Below are 17732 nucleotides of genomic sequence, written 5' to 3'. Positions count from 1 at the left end.
AGCTGTAAGTGAGAAGATTATGTTGCCTGCAAACTAATTGTACAAAAGACCCTGAAATAAGTAACCAGCACCCAGGACCTTCTGAAACACCGCCAGGAGATAATATAAATTGCTCGATCCTTCTTGTCAGCCTGGTTGAAAACCCCAGCGCTTCCATGTGGATCCGGTTCCCTCTGAAGCAGAGATGGCTTCCGCAGCTATTGACAAACCTGGAAAAATTCCAGTCACGTCCTCCGTAGCTGCCCCCTCATCCCCTCGTGCCCTTTACAAACGTGGCCCAGAACATAGCACGCTCTGCTCCAGGAAAACTCCAGGTCCAAAACGAGAATCCTAGACTGAGAACCATAATTTCTGCGTCTTCCTGTGTGACGGTCCAGTGTTAACATTCCAGGTGCCCGAAGTCACTACTGGACGTATTTTTGTCTTGTTTCCACTCTTCACGAATCGAAGGAAAAACAAGTGTCCCATTGAGATCGCAGTGTCTATTGGGAGTCCTGTCTTTGAGCCGTTACCAAAATAGATGTAAGCGTGTTGCCCAGGTGCTTGGGGCAGCACATTTTTAGGATAAAATGCTCTCTTCATTGAACAGAAAAAGCACCAGGGAAGGTCTTTCAAGGGCAGAATCTCTGTAGACTCTGACATGGATCAAAGGCGGTTGGGTGGATGCTCCCAGCCAACAACAGTGAACTAAGAAGCGCAGTGGGAGGGCTTGGAAATTAGAGAAGTTTTCCTCCAGCAAAGGAGTTCTTTAGCGTGATGTTGATTTGTTTTTTTCAAGATAGAAACCAGTGTTACTTAGTGAAATCAAGGTTATCATCCATAAATGTCAAGACAAATTTATTGAAACACAACATTTGGCTGAAGGATGCCAGGTTCGTCATAAACCATTTCTGGGTGCTGAGCTGCAAAAATCTACCCTTTATGGAAACACTCAGGACCACTGTGTTTTCTTTCCACTCACAGTGAAATTTTCACAGGAATGTCTTATTTCCTCTGGCTCTGGGAAGGTTCCTGTACCCCAGAGTAGTCATTTATTCATTTTTCACAGCACTGTTCAATCATGTGGTCCCCTCTGAAGGATTCACTGGCTTTCCTAAGCATAACCTCTGCATCTCAGAGTCCCCATCGTGGCGCAGTGGAAACGAACCCAACTAGGAACCACGAGGTTGCAGGTTTGATCCCTGGCCTCACTCAGTGGGTTAAGGATCCAGCTGCCAGGAGCTGTGGTGTAGGCCGGCGGCTGTAGCTCCCATTAGACCCCTACCCTGGGAACCTCCATATGCCTCAGGTGCGGCCCTAAAAAGCAAAAAATAATAAGATAAAATAAAATAAAATAAAATAAAATAACTAAAAAACCCCCTCTGCGTCTGTGGGGATGCAGGTGTGAACACGGGCCTCTCAGGCTGGCAGAATCCAGAACCACTGCACCACACACTCAGTTGTACTGTTATTTATTGACCTGCTTTGTTGTCTCTGTAAGACTGTGGAGTCATCAAGAGCAGGAACTGGGAGTTCCCGTCGTGGCGCAGTGGTTAACAAATCCGACTAGGAACCATGAGGTTTCGGGTTCGGTCCCTGCCCTTGCTCAGTGGGTTAAGGATCCGGCGTTGCCGTGAGCTGTGGTGTAGGTTGCAGACGCGGCTCGGATCCCACGTTGCTGTGGCTCTGGCGTAGGCCGGTGGCTACAGCTCCGATTCAACCCCTAGCCTGGGAACCTCCATATGCCGCGGGAGCGGCCCAAGAAACAGCAAAAAGACAAAAAAAAAAAAAAAAAAAAAAGAGCAGGAACTAACCGCTTTTTGCCCCAGCCCAGCACCTGATCCAAAATGGTAGACTCATCAAAAAGCATTGAGGTTTTAGCCATGAGTGAGACAGAACTGTGCCCTCACCAACTCATTCTAAGGCACTCTTAAAAATGCCCCTGCCTTTACATTTCTCCTTGTCACAGAGGAACTATGGAATGTACTGGTTAGAAAGGAAACTGGGATCCTTCTTTCTGTGTGATCTAAAACTCTCATGTGGCAGTTTGGCAATCGCACTTCTGTTTTTTAGAGGGAATTTATTTGTTTATTTATTTAGTCTTTTTGCCTTTTCTAGGGCCACTCCCTTGGCATATGGAGATTCCCAGGCTAGGGGTCTAATTGGAGCCGAAGCCACCAGCCTACGCCAGAGCCACAGACACGCCAGATCCGAGCCACGTCTGCAACCTACACCACAGCTCATGGCAACGCCAGATCCTCAACCCACTGAGCAAGGCCAGGGATTGAACCCGCAACCTCATGGTTCCTAGTCGGATTAGTTAACCACTGTGCCACGACGGGAACTCCTAGAGAGAATTTAAAAATCTTTTGGTGGTCACTCAGAGAAGGGTCATCCATAGATTTAGTCACTGTTATTGAATCACTCCTGTGTTTTCTCCAATGTGGCTCCAATTCTTAGGACACCCATCTTGTAAATAATAGTAAGTATTATAAACATTAGGTAACTCTTTTAGTGCCATCTATCTGTATTTTCATATTTTTTATTACTTTTGTTTTTATTTATATCAAGATTCACTTTTACTTCCTATAAAATCTCTGCAAGGTTTTTTTTGTTTGTTTCTTTTCATTCAACTCCCCAGAGGCCTTGGTACTTTTCTGATTTTCTTCTTGATGACCTCACTTTGTTTTGCCATGGATTTCCAGTTTCGTCAAAGCTATTTTTTAAGGTTTTGAAACATTAACTGGATTTTCTTTTATTTTCAATTTGTGGAATCGCTCTCCTAGTGTTCTTATATTGCTTCCTAATGGGGAGTTCCTGTTGTGGTGCAGTGGAAAAGAATCCGCCTAGGAATCTTGAGGTTGTGGGTTCGATCCCTGGCTCAGTGGGTTAAGAATCCAGCATTGCCGTGAGCTGTGGTGTAGGTTGCAGATGTGGGTCGGATCTGGCATTGTTGTGGCTGTGGCATAGGCTGGCAGCTGTAGCTTTGATTAGAGCCCTAGCCTGGGAATTTCTATATGCTACTGGTGGGGGCCTAAAAAGAAAAAAAAAAAAACAAAAAAAACCCATATATATTGCTTCCTAATGGGACATCCTGGTCAGTTGACCTTAGGTGCAGGACTACATGACAGTACTATGACTGATGGTCATAAAAATGACCTTTAGATACTAGGAAAATTATTAAGTAATTTAGAATGTATTATTTTCCTTATATACTACTTTCCGGTGGAAGCTTTCTGTTCCATATCATCAGTAATCCTTGGCGCTAGGCTCTCCATCTAATGGGTGACATGCACGTGAGGAGGTATGAAAAAATTGGCTACGTCTGGATAGGATGAAGGTACCCAAAGCGATATGAGAACCAAGAAATCGTTTTCTGCTAGGATGGTCTGAGAAGTTTTCATGAAAGATTTGAATTTAAGTTGACCCTTCAGCCTTGGAAGTCATTTTAAGAAGAAAAGAGGGGCCAAGATAGATCATTCTCAGAGGGAAAGCCTGAAGGACACAGCAAAAGCGGAATCAATCAAACTGATGCATCTGAAAGTTCATGTAAGGTAATCGTTGTCATGTTGCAGGAAAAGTAGATGAGCCTGAGATTGGAGCAGGAATTCTGTTGGCTGGTTCCGTGGTTTATATTGAATTCCAGAGGCCATAGGAATCTATCGATTTTTTTTTTTTTTAAGTTAGGCTAGCAATGTGATCAAAGCAATCCTGGGAAGAGGAACCTGATCGTGGTGTGCTGCATGGATTGGGGGGGACAGAGCAGAGGCAAAACGCCCAGTTAGGAGCTAACCCCTGGAGTCCAGGTGTGAGCCCACACAGGCCTGATTCAGGGGCCTGTCAGCAGGGTGTTGTTGAGAAGAGGACAGAGTTTTCAAAGAGGAAGAGGAACTAGTTGGAAAGGAAAGATGGTTCTTGTGTGTGTGTATATGATGCTGGGTCATCCCAGTAGAGGTGTCCATTGCTGGGTTAAAAGATGAAGGCTGGCAGTGAGGAACCTATGCTTTGATACTGGAAAGTCAACAAATTTTGACTTCCGATCGACGTTTCAGGAACAAAAAAGGAAGAAACGCTGGTTGGAAAACATTATTATCTTTTTCTTTCTAATTCTTTGTTGTTCAGCTTTTCCTAGGAAAGCAGAGGCTTGAGCTTCTTTTTCAGTAAGTGTAAGGGGAGCCACGTAGACTGGAAGGATCTGGTAGTCAAATCCTAATTAACCCCTAGGAAATTACTAGCAACACTCTCTTGATGCAAAATAAATTTTCAGTGAAAATTGCAGTGAAAAATGGTTCCTCTAAAGTTCAGATTCTAAATCCTTTTATTCTCAGCCATGACCCAGCCAGTCTGGTTCCTGTGCCCTATCCTTGGCTTCCTGTGAGGGTAGCATCAGTAATATGTCTGAGAAAGGTGACAGTTTGTGCTCCTGTGGATGCAGTTAATATCACTCGTAATAGTTAACCTATTATGTTAAAAAGTAGTTGCTTTTAGTATTATAAATGCCCTGAATTAGAATGCTAATTTAGTCAGTTTTGATAGGCTTATCTCAAGTTGTAATGCACAGGCTTTTTTTTGAAGTCATGCGCACTTAACCAATTTCCCGTAGTTATAAGTGGTTAGGTATTACTTCCTGTAGAATTAGCAGTTGCTGAGTAGTTGAGTCTTTCTCCAGTCCTGCAATCCACTAATGTGATATTTAATGAGGAGACATCAGTCTGGAGAAAGGTAGTCAATATAAATCAGTGTTTACAAAGTGTGATTAACTCTGAAATATTTCATCAATGCTGTGGTCCCAGGCAGACTCTATGCTAATTACTAGAATCTGTGCATGTTTCAGGGGACTGGGAAGGACCCTGAGTATTGCAAACATGGAGCAGCAAAATTGCAATTATGCTCGGACCGTCTCTGATGACAATTTATGCATTTGGTGTGATGACCTCCCCCTTCCCAAGAGGGCAATAAACAGAATGCATTTTCATTAAGATACTAATGCACTTAATCACAAGGGGAAAGGGTTAGGAAGTAACGAAAGACCTTCAAGCACTATGTGACAGAGCTGATAGGGGAGAGAGGCTTTATTTTAAAGGCAGCTTCTTTACAAAGCTGTAGGCAGCCCCAGAGCACATCCCACACGCTGTCAGTGGCACTAATTGAAAAATTTCAAGTGAAAGTTTGGATCTTCTTTTGGCGACATCCTGATCATTTCAAATGTGTCACTACTAATGTAAATGATGTAGAGTATCATATTAAAAATGTAATTTCACAGCAGTTTATTTTTATTTATAATACTTCCATGCAGATTGAGTGTCTGGAATTCATTATGCAAGAAATGTAATAAACAAGATGATGATGGTGATGGTGATGATGGTGACGATGGTGATGGTGATGATGGTAATGACGGTGATGATGATAACGATGGTGATGATGGTGATGGTGGTGATGATGACGGTGGTGATGATGATAGTGATGATGATGATAACATAGTGATGATATGATGATGGTGATGATGACGATGGTGAAGGTGATAACAATGGTGATGATGGTGATGGTGGTGATGATGACGGTGATGATGATGATAACATAGTGATGATAATGATGACGACGGTGGTGATGACGGTGATAATGATAACGATGAGGATGACAGTGGTGATGATGGTGATGATGATGATAACATAGTGATGATAATGATGATGATGGTGATGATGACGATGGTGAAGGTGATAACAATGGTGATGATGGTGATGGTGGTGATGATGACGGTGATGATGATGATGATGATGATAACATAGTGATGATAATGATGACGACGGTGGTGATGACGGTGATGATGATAACGATGGTGATGATGGTGATGGTGGTGATGATGACGGTGGTGATGATGATAGTGATGATGATGATAACATAGTGATGATAATGATGACGACGGTGGTGATGACGATGGTGAAGGTGATAACAATGGTGATGATGGTGATGGTGGTGATGATGACGGTGATGATGATGGTGATGATGATGATAACATAGTGATGATGATGATGACGATGGTGATGATGATAACAGTGATGATGATGATGACGGTGATGATGATGATAGTGAAGATGACGATGGTGATGACGATGGTGAAGATGATAACTGGTAATGATGATGGTGATGATGATGATAACATAGTGATGATAATGATGATGGTGATGATGACGACGGTGAAGGTGATAACAGTGGTGATGATGATGATGGTGATGATGACGGTGATGATGATAACGATGAGGATGACAGTGGTGATGATGGTGACGATAACATAGTGATGATAATGATGATGATGGTGATGATGACGACGGTGAAGGTGATAACGGTGGCGATGATGATGATGGTGATGATGATAGTGATGAGGATAACATAGTGATGATAATGATGACGATGGTGATGATGACGATGGTGAAGGTGATAACAGTGGTGATGATGATGATGGTGATGATGATAATGAGGATGATAACGATGAGGATGACAGTGGTGATGATGGTGACGATAACATAGTGATGATGCTGATGATGATGGTGATGACGACGATGGTGAAGGTGATAACAATGGTGATGATGGTGATGGTGGTGATGATGACGGTGATGATGATGATGATGATGATAACATAGTGATGATAATGATGACGACGGTGGTGATGACGGTGATGATGATAACGATGGTGATGATGGTGATGGTGGTGATGATGACGGTGGTGATGATGATAGTGATGATGATGATAACATAGTGATGATAATGATGACGACGGTGGTGATGACGATGGTGAAGGTGATAACAATGGTGATGATGGTGATGGTGGTGATGATGACGATGATGATGATGGTGATGATGATGATAACATAGTGATGATGATGATGACGATGGTGATGATGATAACAGTGATGATGATGATGACGGTGATGATGATGATAGTGAAGATGACGATGGTGATGACGATGGTGAAGATGATAACTGGTAATGATGATGGTGATGATGATGATAACATAGTGATGATAATGATGATGGTGATGATGACGACGGTGAAGGTGATAACAGTGGTGATGATGATGATGGTGATGATGACGGTGATGATGATAACGATGAGGATGACAGTGGTGATGATGGTGACGATAACATAGTGATGATAATGATGATGATGGTGATGATGACGACGGTGAAGGTGATAACGGTGGCGATGATGATGATGGTGATGATGATAGTGATGAGGATAACATAGTGATGATAATGATGACGATGGTGATGATGATGACGGTGAAGGTGATAACAGTGGTAATGATGATGACAGTGGCAGTGGTGATGATGATCCAAGCATAAAAACATTTCCAAGCATAAAATTGTGTTGCGAGGCTTTGGTAAGTGATGAGCAAGAACTATGTAACTTCGGTCCCTGCCCTCAAGGAGCTAACTGCATGGTCCCAAATTAGCTTGCTCATCATTTTTCACAGTGAGGCTTATGCTCTTCAATATCAGAAAGACAAATAGCCTGATGGATCAGGGGATTAGTAACCCACAGAAATCCAGGATAGATGAGACAGTCATACAGTTTTGATGTTTGTGTTTTTATGGAAATAACCTGCTTGAAAATTTCTTTTAGATCCTAAGATTCTGGAAGACTGCTATTCTGCATGAGTGGACTAAGCTTAATGTCTGAAAAGCTAATTTTTTTTTTTTTGGTCTTTTGTCTATTTAGGGCCACACCCATGGCATATGGAGGTTCCCAGGCTAGGGGTCAAATCGGAGCTGTAGCTGCCGGCCTACACCACAGCCACAGCAACTCAGGATCTGAGCTGTGTTTGTGACCTACGCCACAGCTTAGGGCAACGCCGGATCCTTAACCCACTGAGCAAGGACAGGGATTGAACCTGCATCCTCATGGATACTAGTCGGGTTTGTTAACCACTGAGCCACCACAGGAACTCCCTGAAAGGCTAATTTTAAGCTGAATTTTTTGAAGGGCTTCACCATGTCTTCCTGTTGTTCGATGCCTCTTCAGTGGTCTTAGGAGAGCCTCCAGCTTCATGATATTTGTGACATCCTCATGAATCCTACTGAGTTTTTTTTGGGGGGTGGGTAGGAGTAGCAGAGTTGGTGATGCCTTGGGGTTGGTGGTGTTGCCTGGGTCTTGCAAATCTAAAAGCTTCTTTTCTTCAAACTCTGTGTTTTAGGTAACATAGAGTACAGCTGCCCTGCCACGAATGAATGTGAAATCACAAAGCGCAGACGTAAATCCTGCCAGGCTTGCCGCTTCATGAAGTGTTTAAAAGTGGGCATGCTGAAAGAAGGTAAGGCGGCATGCTGGTGGTCCTGGGCTTTAGGCTGGGGATGGGGAAAGGGCTTGTCCAGGGAATTGCAAAAAAGTTCAGAGAAACCAAGAAACGATGGGGGTCCCAGGAGGTACCCTGAATCTGGTGGCAGAATACTCCTCCTTTACGCCTCAACTCCCTGCCCCCTCGTGGCTCACTGTTTGACATCGTCAGGAAGGGACAAGGTAGGAGATAGCTGATGTGCTGCTAAACCCACCAGGTGTGCTTGGCAGCTCTGGTTCCTTTCAGCTTTACAGCTTGCGGAGGGCAAAAGGTGAAGGGCAGCCAAGAGACTACTGTCATTGTCTTCTTGCTTTCTTCTCACTACTAGGTTTACAGAGACATCCCTCCCCATCTTGATTGAGGTAAAATTGACAAAAGAATTGTGTCTCTTTAAGGTATATGACCTGTGCTTACTTTGAGAACATACACATACATACGTATTGTGAAATAATCGCCACCATCAAGCCTATTAATATATCCATCCCTTCGTATGGTTACCGTTTTCTCTTTCTTTTTCAAAAAATTCATCTTAGGTGTAAAGTACTCTATTCTTTTCTCATCTTATCCTCGGGACTTCGTTTCTATTATAAAGAGTTCGTAACAATGATATTAAAATTGTTGCTTTCAGTTGGGGATAAGTAACAGCAACACACGCAAGATAACAAGAATGAGCATGTGTTCTGTGCCAAACCAATTGCCTACATTCACACAGCAGGCAACTGGTAGCATCAGGAGCCGAACTCGAATGGTCAGATTCTAGAATTCACTCCACTGCCCCACTCATATCAAAGGTCCTGAAATAAGTGTGTGTTTCAGTCGGTTTAATGCAATTCACAATTTAAGAATTGTTCTCTGGGAGCCCTAGATTTAGTTTTTGGTTTATTGTCAGTGTATTTCTGGTACCTGCGTGCTTTTGTAGATGTGCCTATTACATACTGCATCCAGATTTGATTGTCTCCTTCTCTTCAGAAGATTTGCCTGAGTTTAAACCAACTATTATCATTTTACAGCGTACACAGTGGATATGTAGTAATTAACTATTTAAGTGTATTGTTTCTGTTAAGTCAGATAGTGTCTTGTTCCTGGGGTTGGCCTCATGAGACTGTGTAACTCGTTGTTACTGGAGACCTCCTGTTTTTAAATGTTCAAATCCAAGTAGATCCAAGTTTATATTCTCCATGAATGAACCAGAGCTTCAGTTAGGTATGGCATTGCCAGATCTCGTAATTTTTTCTGGACTGTTCCTAGTTCAGGATTTTTACTATGAGAAATGTCTTAGAAAAATGAAAGAATCAAGTTATATTTGGATATGTGGAATTTAAGCTATATTTCTCTTGGTCACCAAAAGCTAACTCCTCCTTTGACGAGGAACAAAGACACTCTCAAAGTCTTCTCAGCTTCGACTTCGAACAAACCGTAAGCAAACAAGTGTATAGCTTTAGAATTAAAGCCTTATGGAAAGATGACCAAGATATTTTGCCAGGTAAAAAAATAAACTAGGAAGCAAATTGCCTGAGCAACATGGACGGACCCAGAGATGATCATTCTAAGTGGAGCAAGTCCGACAGAGAGAGAGAAATACCATATGATATCTCTTCTATGTGGAATCTTAAAAAAAAAAAATAGATACAAATGAACTTAATTGCAAAACAGAAATAGACTCAGAGACTTAGAAAACAATCTTCTGGTTTCCAAAGGGGAAAGTGTGGGGGTGGGAGGAAGGGTAAATAAGGAGTTTGAGATAAACAGGTACACACTTCTATACATAAAATAGATAAACAACAAGGACCTACTGTACAGCACAAGGAACTGTGTTCAATACATTGTAATAACACAGAAGGGAAGAGAATCTGAAAGAGTATATAAATGCTTAACTGAATTACTTTGCTGTACATCTGAAACTATATCAACTATATATCAACTATATCAACTATATATCCATAATAAAAAAAGAAGACGAATTGCCTGTAGGATGACTGAATTTGTATATAAATATATTGTAGATACAATATGGTTATGTTTATATGAAATAAAACACACAAATTTGTGTTGAAATAATCTATATTAACACCCATGTGGAGTGAAGGTATATACCTGGAGAAGCGGAAGGAAGGGAAGGGATTGGTATCAGTGTCACACTGGGGAGTGAAAAGCAGGAGGCGGAATGCTTTTCCTTTGCGCTCTATATGGCCTTTGGCACTGTTAGGATTTTTCCGCAGTTCACCTCCTTCACATTTACAATTCATTTCCTAAATATTTATTAAGTTCCTCTCATGTGCCAGGCACTCTTCTAGGCTCCAGCGATGCACAGGCAAAAAGACAGGTATGGAGGCTTTTGCTAGGGAAAGCGGATGTGAAAAATGCCATAAGAACAACAGTTTTGACAAAGGAAAACGTATAAATAAAAATCCAACAATAACAACCTAACTGATATGACATAGTCTTTCCTTTTAGGGCGGATGGTAGTGACGCCTGCGTTTGTTGTCGTTGTGGAAAATGTTATCTTAGTAGCTGCCTTAAACCCTCCAGCAGAGTAGCAAACAAAATATATTTCAGAGTGTAACAGGTGATGGACAGTCATTTTTTGGTCTTAATTATTTTTATATTGCCACTTAGTTAAGCTGTAAAGACTCACACTAAACTTAGGCTCATTCAAGGACTTCCCTTGTGGCTCAGTAGGTTAGGAAACTGGTATTGTCACTGCTATGTGTGGGTTTGATCCCTGGCCCAGGAACTTTTGCATGCCATTGTCACCCCCCCCCCCCCAAAAAAAAAGAATATGAATGGTAGCATATACAAATTTTTTGAAAAACACAAAACCGGAATTTTGGAGTTGAGGAATCATTTTCAAAAAGCAAATCAGTTTTTAAAAAATACTATGAAAATCATCTATCAATTAATCCAACTTTGATTTGGTGTGTCCTAGATTTGGATTTCACGTTCCAAAACGAACATAAACCCTTTTAAGGAGTTGGATTTTACTGCTCTAACTTACTCACCTATTTGCCCTTCCGGGTTGAAGGAGGAAGTGGAAAACAAATTTTCCCCTAAATAATTTTCCCCATTGTGTTTTCAAGCAGGAGCCGTCTTGAAGGGTGGTTAGAGTGACTGAAGAGAGGTGTGAATTGTGTTTAATTAAACATTGTTGGTGAAAGTAAATGGGACGGGTGCTTATCTATAATTCACACCTCTTCAGTTGCTGTTATCAAGCCTTTAGAGGGGCTGTTTTCAAGGGAATTGCTGCTGTTGCTGATATACTCAAAAAATAATTTATTTTCCTTCACTTCCTTGTACCCCCCTTGGTAGAAAACTATCTCTGAGCCCCCTCCCCCAGATGGAGGAGAAGGAATGGTTGTGAGCAAATATGGAATACTCTTTTTTTTCTTCTGCACTTAAAAAAATACAGTGAAATATTGCATTATACCCTGCATATAAATACAGAATTATGTTGGGCCATCTCCTTGGCTCAAGGCTTACCTTCTCAGCCTGGGCAGAATGATACTGTCTTAAATGTATCTTTATGGATGGAGAGGGATTGCAGTCCCACGCAGTATGTCAGAGATCATGATGTAGTAAATCTATTCAAATATAAACCTGTTCAATTCAATTACCAGTCCCTAATAAAATTTGCCGCTACAACCCCCATGTTGACCACAGCAGCCCATACAGGCTGATGGCACAGCGGGTCTGGAAATTGACAGACAAAATCTATTTAAACAAAAAACAACATTAGTTCTAGAATCTGAAATGAAATCAGATTTCAACAGCTTTGATGGGAACCTTCTTCCTTTAACAGGTATTTTTCTTCCACTAACCCAGTGGATCTCAGATAAAATGCCGCCTGCGGGAAAGGAAGAAGTTTTCATTAAAAAAAAGGGGGGTTTCGAGAAAAGTGAGACTTCCCCTCTTTTTAAAATAAGCCTTAATTTTATCGACGGGCATTTCTGTCAGGGGTCTAACAGGGAATCGGGGGTTTACTGGGTAAACAGCCGCCTCACCACGTAAACAGTTAAATTCCTCTGAGACTTGGTTTCTCATTAGCATCAGTATCATATCCAGATGAACTAGGTTTGGTTTTAATATTAAAATGTTTGAATCAAAAAATGGTTATCAGTTGAAGGAAAGACAGAGGTGTGTGGGGAAACGACGCAATGCAAGCACATAACAAAACTGTGAGACGTGCAATAAAAAAAAAAAAAAAATGCTAGTTTGTTCACATCCAAGTGGTTGCTCCGTTCCACACCCGGAAAATCCCCTCCTCTTTTTCTCATTTCTACTTTCCGCTAAGCCTCACGAATGATGGGCCAGCATTATTTTTTCAGCATCATACCATACTGTTTGTCAGAGAAAACCCATCTATTACAAGATATCTGGTCTCAGCATTCGCTTTTCATTTTTTCCAGGTATTGTTTATTTGAGGGAAAAAAACAAGAACTAATCAAGGGGCACCTATAAATCTGGTCAAGATTTATTTTTATTTTGATCCCTCTCCTTAGTTATTTAAAGGCTATTGCAGGACATATTGGTTCAGTTTTCTCTCTGTCAGTGGCCAACAGAGACGTTTTATGAAAGCAATAATTATTTTATTTAGGTATAGAATTCACTGATCAAAAGATTGAAGAAGGGCTTCTGGCTCTTTATGGGCATGATGGGTTTCACCTTGACCACACAAGTATTTTTCTTTGACTCTTGCACTTGAGAGTAAGATCTACATTTGTGTCCGCTTGTATATTTCCCGGCCAGGGCAGCCCACCTGCCATCGTAGAGACGAACACAGACCGCATCTCAGTCTGGGCAAGTTACTTCATGCCAAGAAAGTGCCCTTTTGACTCTGCCTTTAACAAAACGGCTGTTGAACCTTTCTCATCGTCATTTGCATCATCTGAAAAAATGGTAGTGGCAATAATAGTATTTGCAGATAAAACATCGTGACTATCCAGTAAGATACTGCAAGTTAAATGCTAGGTGTACCATGTGGTCCAGAGCGAGCGCCAGATCAGCGCGAGCTCTTGTTGTTGAGATGGTCAGGGGGAAGCTTTAACGGCAGGGGAGGTAGATTCAAGACCTGGCTCTGCCTGCTCCTGGACCTGGGGCAAGTTATATGACCCCCAGGACTCACTTCCTTTAGACTCCTTGTTTATGAATCAAACACTCAGTCTGTCGTCCACCAGAGGAAATGGACAAAGCACACACATTTCAAAATGTGCAGGAAGAAATAAAAGAATTCTACTAACCTCATAGGTACATTAAATTTTACTGAGGTAATTTTGATATCAGAGCATCGTGGAAAAAAAATCAGAGGAGAGAAATACGTTTTCGCACGCTTCCCTAAGTATTAACTGAGCTTCTCCCTTGTATCTGGCAAAACATTGTGCTTTAGCTTTTAATTCTTATTTTTTCCACCACTTTGCAGTGCGATTTGGGAAGTCCGTTCAACTCTGCCTCTGTTTCCATGTGTGCTGGGGAGCAGTTAGATTAAACTTTCTTTCTCATCCCTTCTACTTTAAAGTTCAATACGTTTATTTTAAAATAATACGTTGGAGTTCCCATTGTGGCGCGGTGGAGACAAATCCGACTGGTATCCCCGAGGATGCGGGCTCTCTGCTTGGCCTCGCTCAGTGTGTCAAGGATCCAGTGTTGCTGTGAGCTGTGGTGTAGGCCACAGATCTGGAGTTGGATCTGGAGTTGCTGTGGCTGCGGTGTAGGCTGACAGCTGCAGCTACAGTTAGACCTCTAGCCTGGGAGCCTCCACATGCCACAGGTGCAGCCCAAAAAGCAAAACAAAAAATAAAAATAAATAAAATGATAGGTCTGTGGAGATATCACACTGATATATAACACAGTGATCCTTGAAACTATGCTGTTGATGATCCAGAGCAAGCACCAGATGAGGGCTGTACCCGTAAGTCTGAAAATATGCTAAGAACTATGATTCCACAGATGCGGCTGGCCATGGTGCTAGCTTCTAACTTTTGTCTTAACTGATTAATGAATTCTTTGGATGGTTTCCCTTTTTCTGGGAAATCAGGAGGTATGTTAATGTTGTCAAAGTTAATAGAAGTGAGAATTGAAGGAATAGTAATTAATAGATACTTAAATACTTGGGACCTGAAGTCTTGATTATGTATTTTTGTGGTGTTTGTAAAGCTCATACGGCATATTTCTTCACGGCCCCCACCATCTCTTATCAGTGTACTAAAGTACAGCCAGCAGAGGAGTTCCCAGTGTGGCTCAGAGGTAATGAGCCGACTAGAATCCATGAGGGCGTGGGTTCGATCCCTGGCCTCGCTCACTGTGTTAAGGTTCTGGCATTGCTGTGGCTGGGGTATAGGCTGGCAGCTACAGCTCCAATTCGACCCCGAGTCTGGGAACTTCCATATGCCGTGGTTGCATCCCTAAAAAAACAAACAAACACACAAAAAAGTCCAATCAGTAGAGTTTTATTTCTGTGGGCATCTGAAATCTCATCACAGATTGCTCTGCTGCTACCAGTGGGCGATATTTGAAGTTTTGTTGTTATATTTTTAAAATAAAAGCATCGCCGTAAGTGAGAAAGGAAAAGAGTGAGTTTATACAATTTTATGTGCCTTCTAAATACTTCCTCTGGGGCAAAAATGAGATAGTAAAACAAATGAACAAATAGCATAGTTCTGTGGGTTTTTGATAACCATAGCTGCCTTTCCTATTTGGTTTGACCTCTTCAAGTTTCTATTACAGAGGTGCTCAATAGTTTCCCTCACTTTTTTATTTAAAAAGTCTTAAAAAATACCAGCTCGAAGATTCCAGGTAGGCAATTTACAGGATGCAGTAGAATTGTGAGTTTTCCTGTTCAGGGTAAAGGCAAAGTGGAGGTTGGAAATCAGCATTTGGAATAAGTTTTGCAGTGTGGAAAGGGCCCAGGGTAGTTCAGTGTCCCTGTCACCTTTAAACCACACCCAGTGAAGAAAAGTGGGACCCAGAGTTCCCGCTGTGGCTCAGTGGAAACGAATCTGTCTGGCATCCATGCGGTTGCTGGTTCCATCCCTGGCCTCACTCCGTGGATTAAGTAAGGATCAGGTGTTGCTGAAAGCCGTGGTGTAGGTCGCAGATGTGGCTCGAATATGGCATTGCTATGGCTGTGGTGTAGGCCAATGGCTATAGTTCTGATTGGACCCCTAGCCTGGGAACCTCCAGATGTCAAGGGTGCGGCTGTAAAAAGACAAAACCAAACCAAACAAAGAAGGACCCTGGCTGAGATGAGGAGCCCGAGGTTCAGAGGGTGTGGTGACTCACCCAGCTTCCCACTGCGGATCAGTGGGACTGAGGTAGAAGGTCAGGCGTGCCGTATCCCCAGGCCCGTTCTGTATCTGCGTCGAGCTGTGTTGCAGCCTGGGCTCAACAAGGGGTCTTTCCTGCTCCAGCTGTTGTCAGTTGCCCAGCCTCAGCCAGGCAGGCCAGTAGCACCCGGAATATTCATTGAAGGGTGGAGGAAAGGGGCAGCTGTGCTGGCAGTCCTGGGAAGCTGCAGACCTTACGGGCTTAACAAGGGGCTTGTGCCTAAGATACATGTATAGCGATATTCATAAGGAAGGGGTTTTTTCTTAGGATCCTGATCTGAGAAATCCAGGCTCTTCACCTGGAACTTAATGAGGCCACTGAGGATACAGGTGATGGTGGGGAATCTGTGAGGAAAGGCCTCTGTATGATACCTGAGCAGGTAGAGTATGGGCTTGTCCTGAGCAGGAGAAGCTGTCATGTATCGGTGGCCGAGGAGGTCAGGATGGCAGGGTTTGCTGTACTGCACAGAACCATGCATTCAGGTCCATTCATTTTGGTCAGGCTGAATCAGCGAGTGTCCTAGAGGGTTCCCGAGCAAAGAACTTAACCTGAAAAAAACATGAGGATCTGAAATGATATTTCATTTTCAGTTTTTTTGGTTCTCCAATATTTTAAAAGGGTCAAGCCATCAATGCCCTGCTTACATGGCTTTTTTTTTTTTTTTTTTTTTTTTTTTGCCAAATCATTTTAAATCCATCAAAAATCACCAGTCTTGGAGCTCCCAGGTTGGGGATCCGGCGTTGTCACTGCTGTGGCTCTGGTTACTGCTGTGGCATGGATCCAGTCCCTGGCCCAGGAACTTGCGCATTGCCAGCCTCTGTAGAATGGAAGACGCTTATCTTCGGTGGTTTTCATTAATTAATGACTCACCTCATGTTTAGTAAATCTTTGAGTGGAAAAAAGAAAAGGTAGGAGGGGAGAGGAGTCTTTGTCCAGAGACCCCATTTATTCTGAGCTGGCTCGTCACGTTCCCCAGGGTATACTTCCTGTTTCTACTGTTTCACTTGGGAGAAGGCATCATGTGGGGACGAGAGGAGACAGAGCACAGATTATATGTTTATTCATTTAGCTGCCATGACATCTCTCCAATCAGTTAGTTGTCTTGAGCCCCCAGGATATAAAGAAGAATGATCCCAGAACTGTTTCACTGCAGCCGCAGCTTGTGTCTTGATTTATATATGGCAGTGGGAACCCCGAGTGTCCTCTGGGTTTACCCTCTCGGCAGGAGACAACAGAGAGCAACTTCTTGTCTAATTACCCTTCCGTTTCATATCTTCCATTTGACTGAAATGTTCCTTTAAGAGGTGTTGCATTTCTCCAGGTAGGTTCGCTTTAAAAAAATACAAAGCTACGCAGCCCATTTATTAACAAGCGGATTTGTTTTCGCTTCCTTAAAGACCCTGCTTAGTGCAATTTATCCTAGCAAAATATCTTTTATAAAAACCTGTGAAGAAGACATTGCCAAGGTGAATTTTTTTTTTTCCTCAAGTCTAATATCATTATGCTGCCAAGTGGAAAACAGAAATTATTGGTAGGGAAATTTGGGTTCCTACTGCCTTCAAAAAGCAGAACAAAGAGAAGGAGAAAGCTTTAATGGTATTCAAGGAAAATATTTCTGTGCTGGATGACAGTTAATAGAACTGCATTGACCTCACTGGTATTTCCTGCACTCTCTGTTGTAATATTATCCTAAGAAGCTCCCTCATTAATGCAGAGTATTAAACAAAATAAGCAATTGCAAAGAGCACCTTCTTCGTGAGCTTTGTCTTGATATGACGCCATTGGGAATATACTTAAGGTGCCACAAAAACTTACTTCATGCACAGATGCTGCCTTATCAGATGGTGATTTTCTTGGTCATGCCTTGTTGACATGAAACCTGAATGGTCTTAAAATGAACAGCAAAGATTTTTGAGGGTAAGCGTGGTCTCACTCGTTCGTGAGCGAGCTCAATGTGCATTAGGCTGTGCACTCTGTGCTTCAGTCGGATTTTTATTTTTTTGTTAATCCTTCCAGTGACCTCCAGAGGTGGGTGTTTCCCCCTTTCAGAGAGGAAATAGAAGCTTGAAAGATTATGGTCCTTAGCAAAGTTCTCACAATGCA

At 42.3% G+C, this 17732-nt stretch overlaps 1 protein-coding gene across 50 annotated transcripts in view; it reads left to right on the top strand.

Annotated features, from left to right (window-relative positions):
- The window catches only part of ESRRG (estrogen related receptor gamma), a 663361-nt gene that overhangs the window by 492865 nt on the left and 152764 nt on the right, over window positions 1-17732 (top strand). For all 50 annotated transcript variants that reach the window (XM_021064111.2, XM_084979088.1, XM_084979061.1 and 47 more), the window contains one exon: window positions 8172-8288. In XM_021064111.2, coding sequence (XP_020919770.1) covers window positions 8172-8288 — 117 coding nt within the window. The remainder of the gene's footprint in view (window positions 1-8171; window positions 8289-17732) is intronic.

Source organism: Sus scrofa, chromosome 10 (assembly GCF_054392235.1).
Source record: "Sus scrofa isolate SSC_HxYL_T2T_F1_AM1 chromosome 10, Sscrofa_HxYL_maternal_Yorkshire_Landrace_v2.0, whole genome shotgun sequence".
NCBI classification, from domain to species: domain Eukaryota; kingdom Metazoa; phylum Chordata; class Mammalia; order Artiodactyla; family Suidae; genus Sus; species Sus scrofa.
Note: the sequence above shows the minus strand (reverse complement) of the source record. Positions and strands in the feature narration are given on the sequence as shown.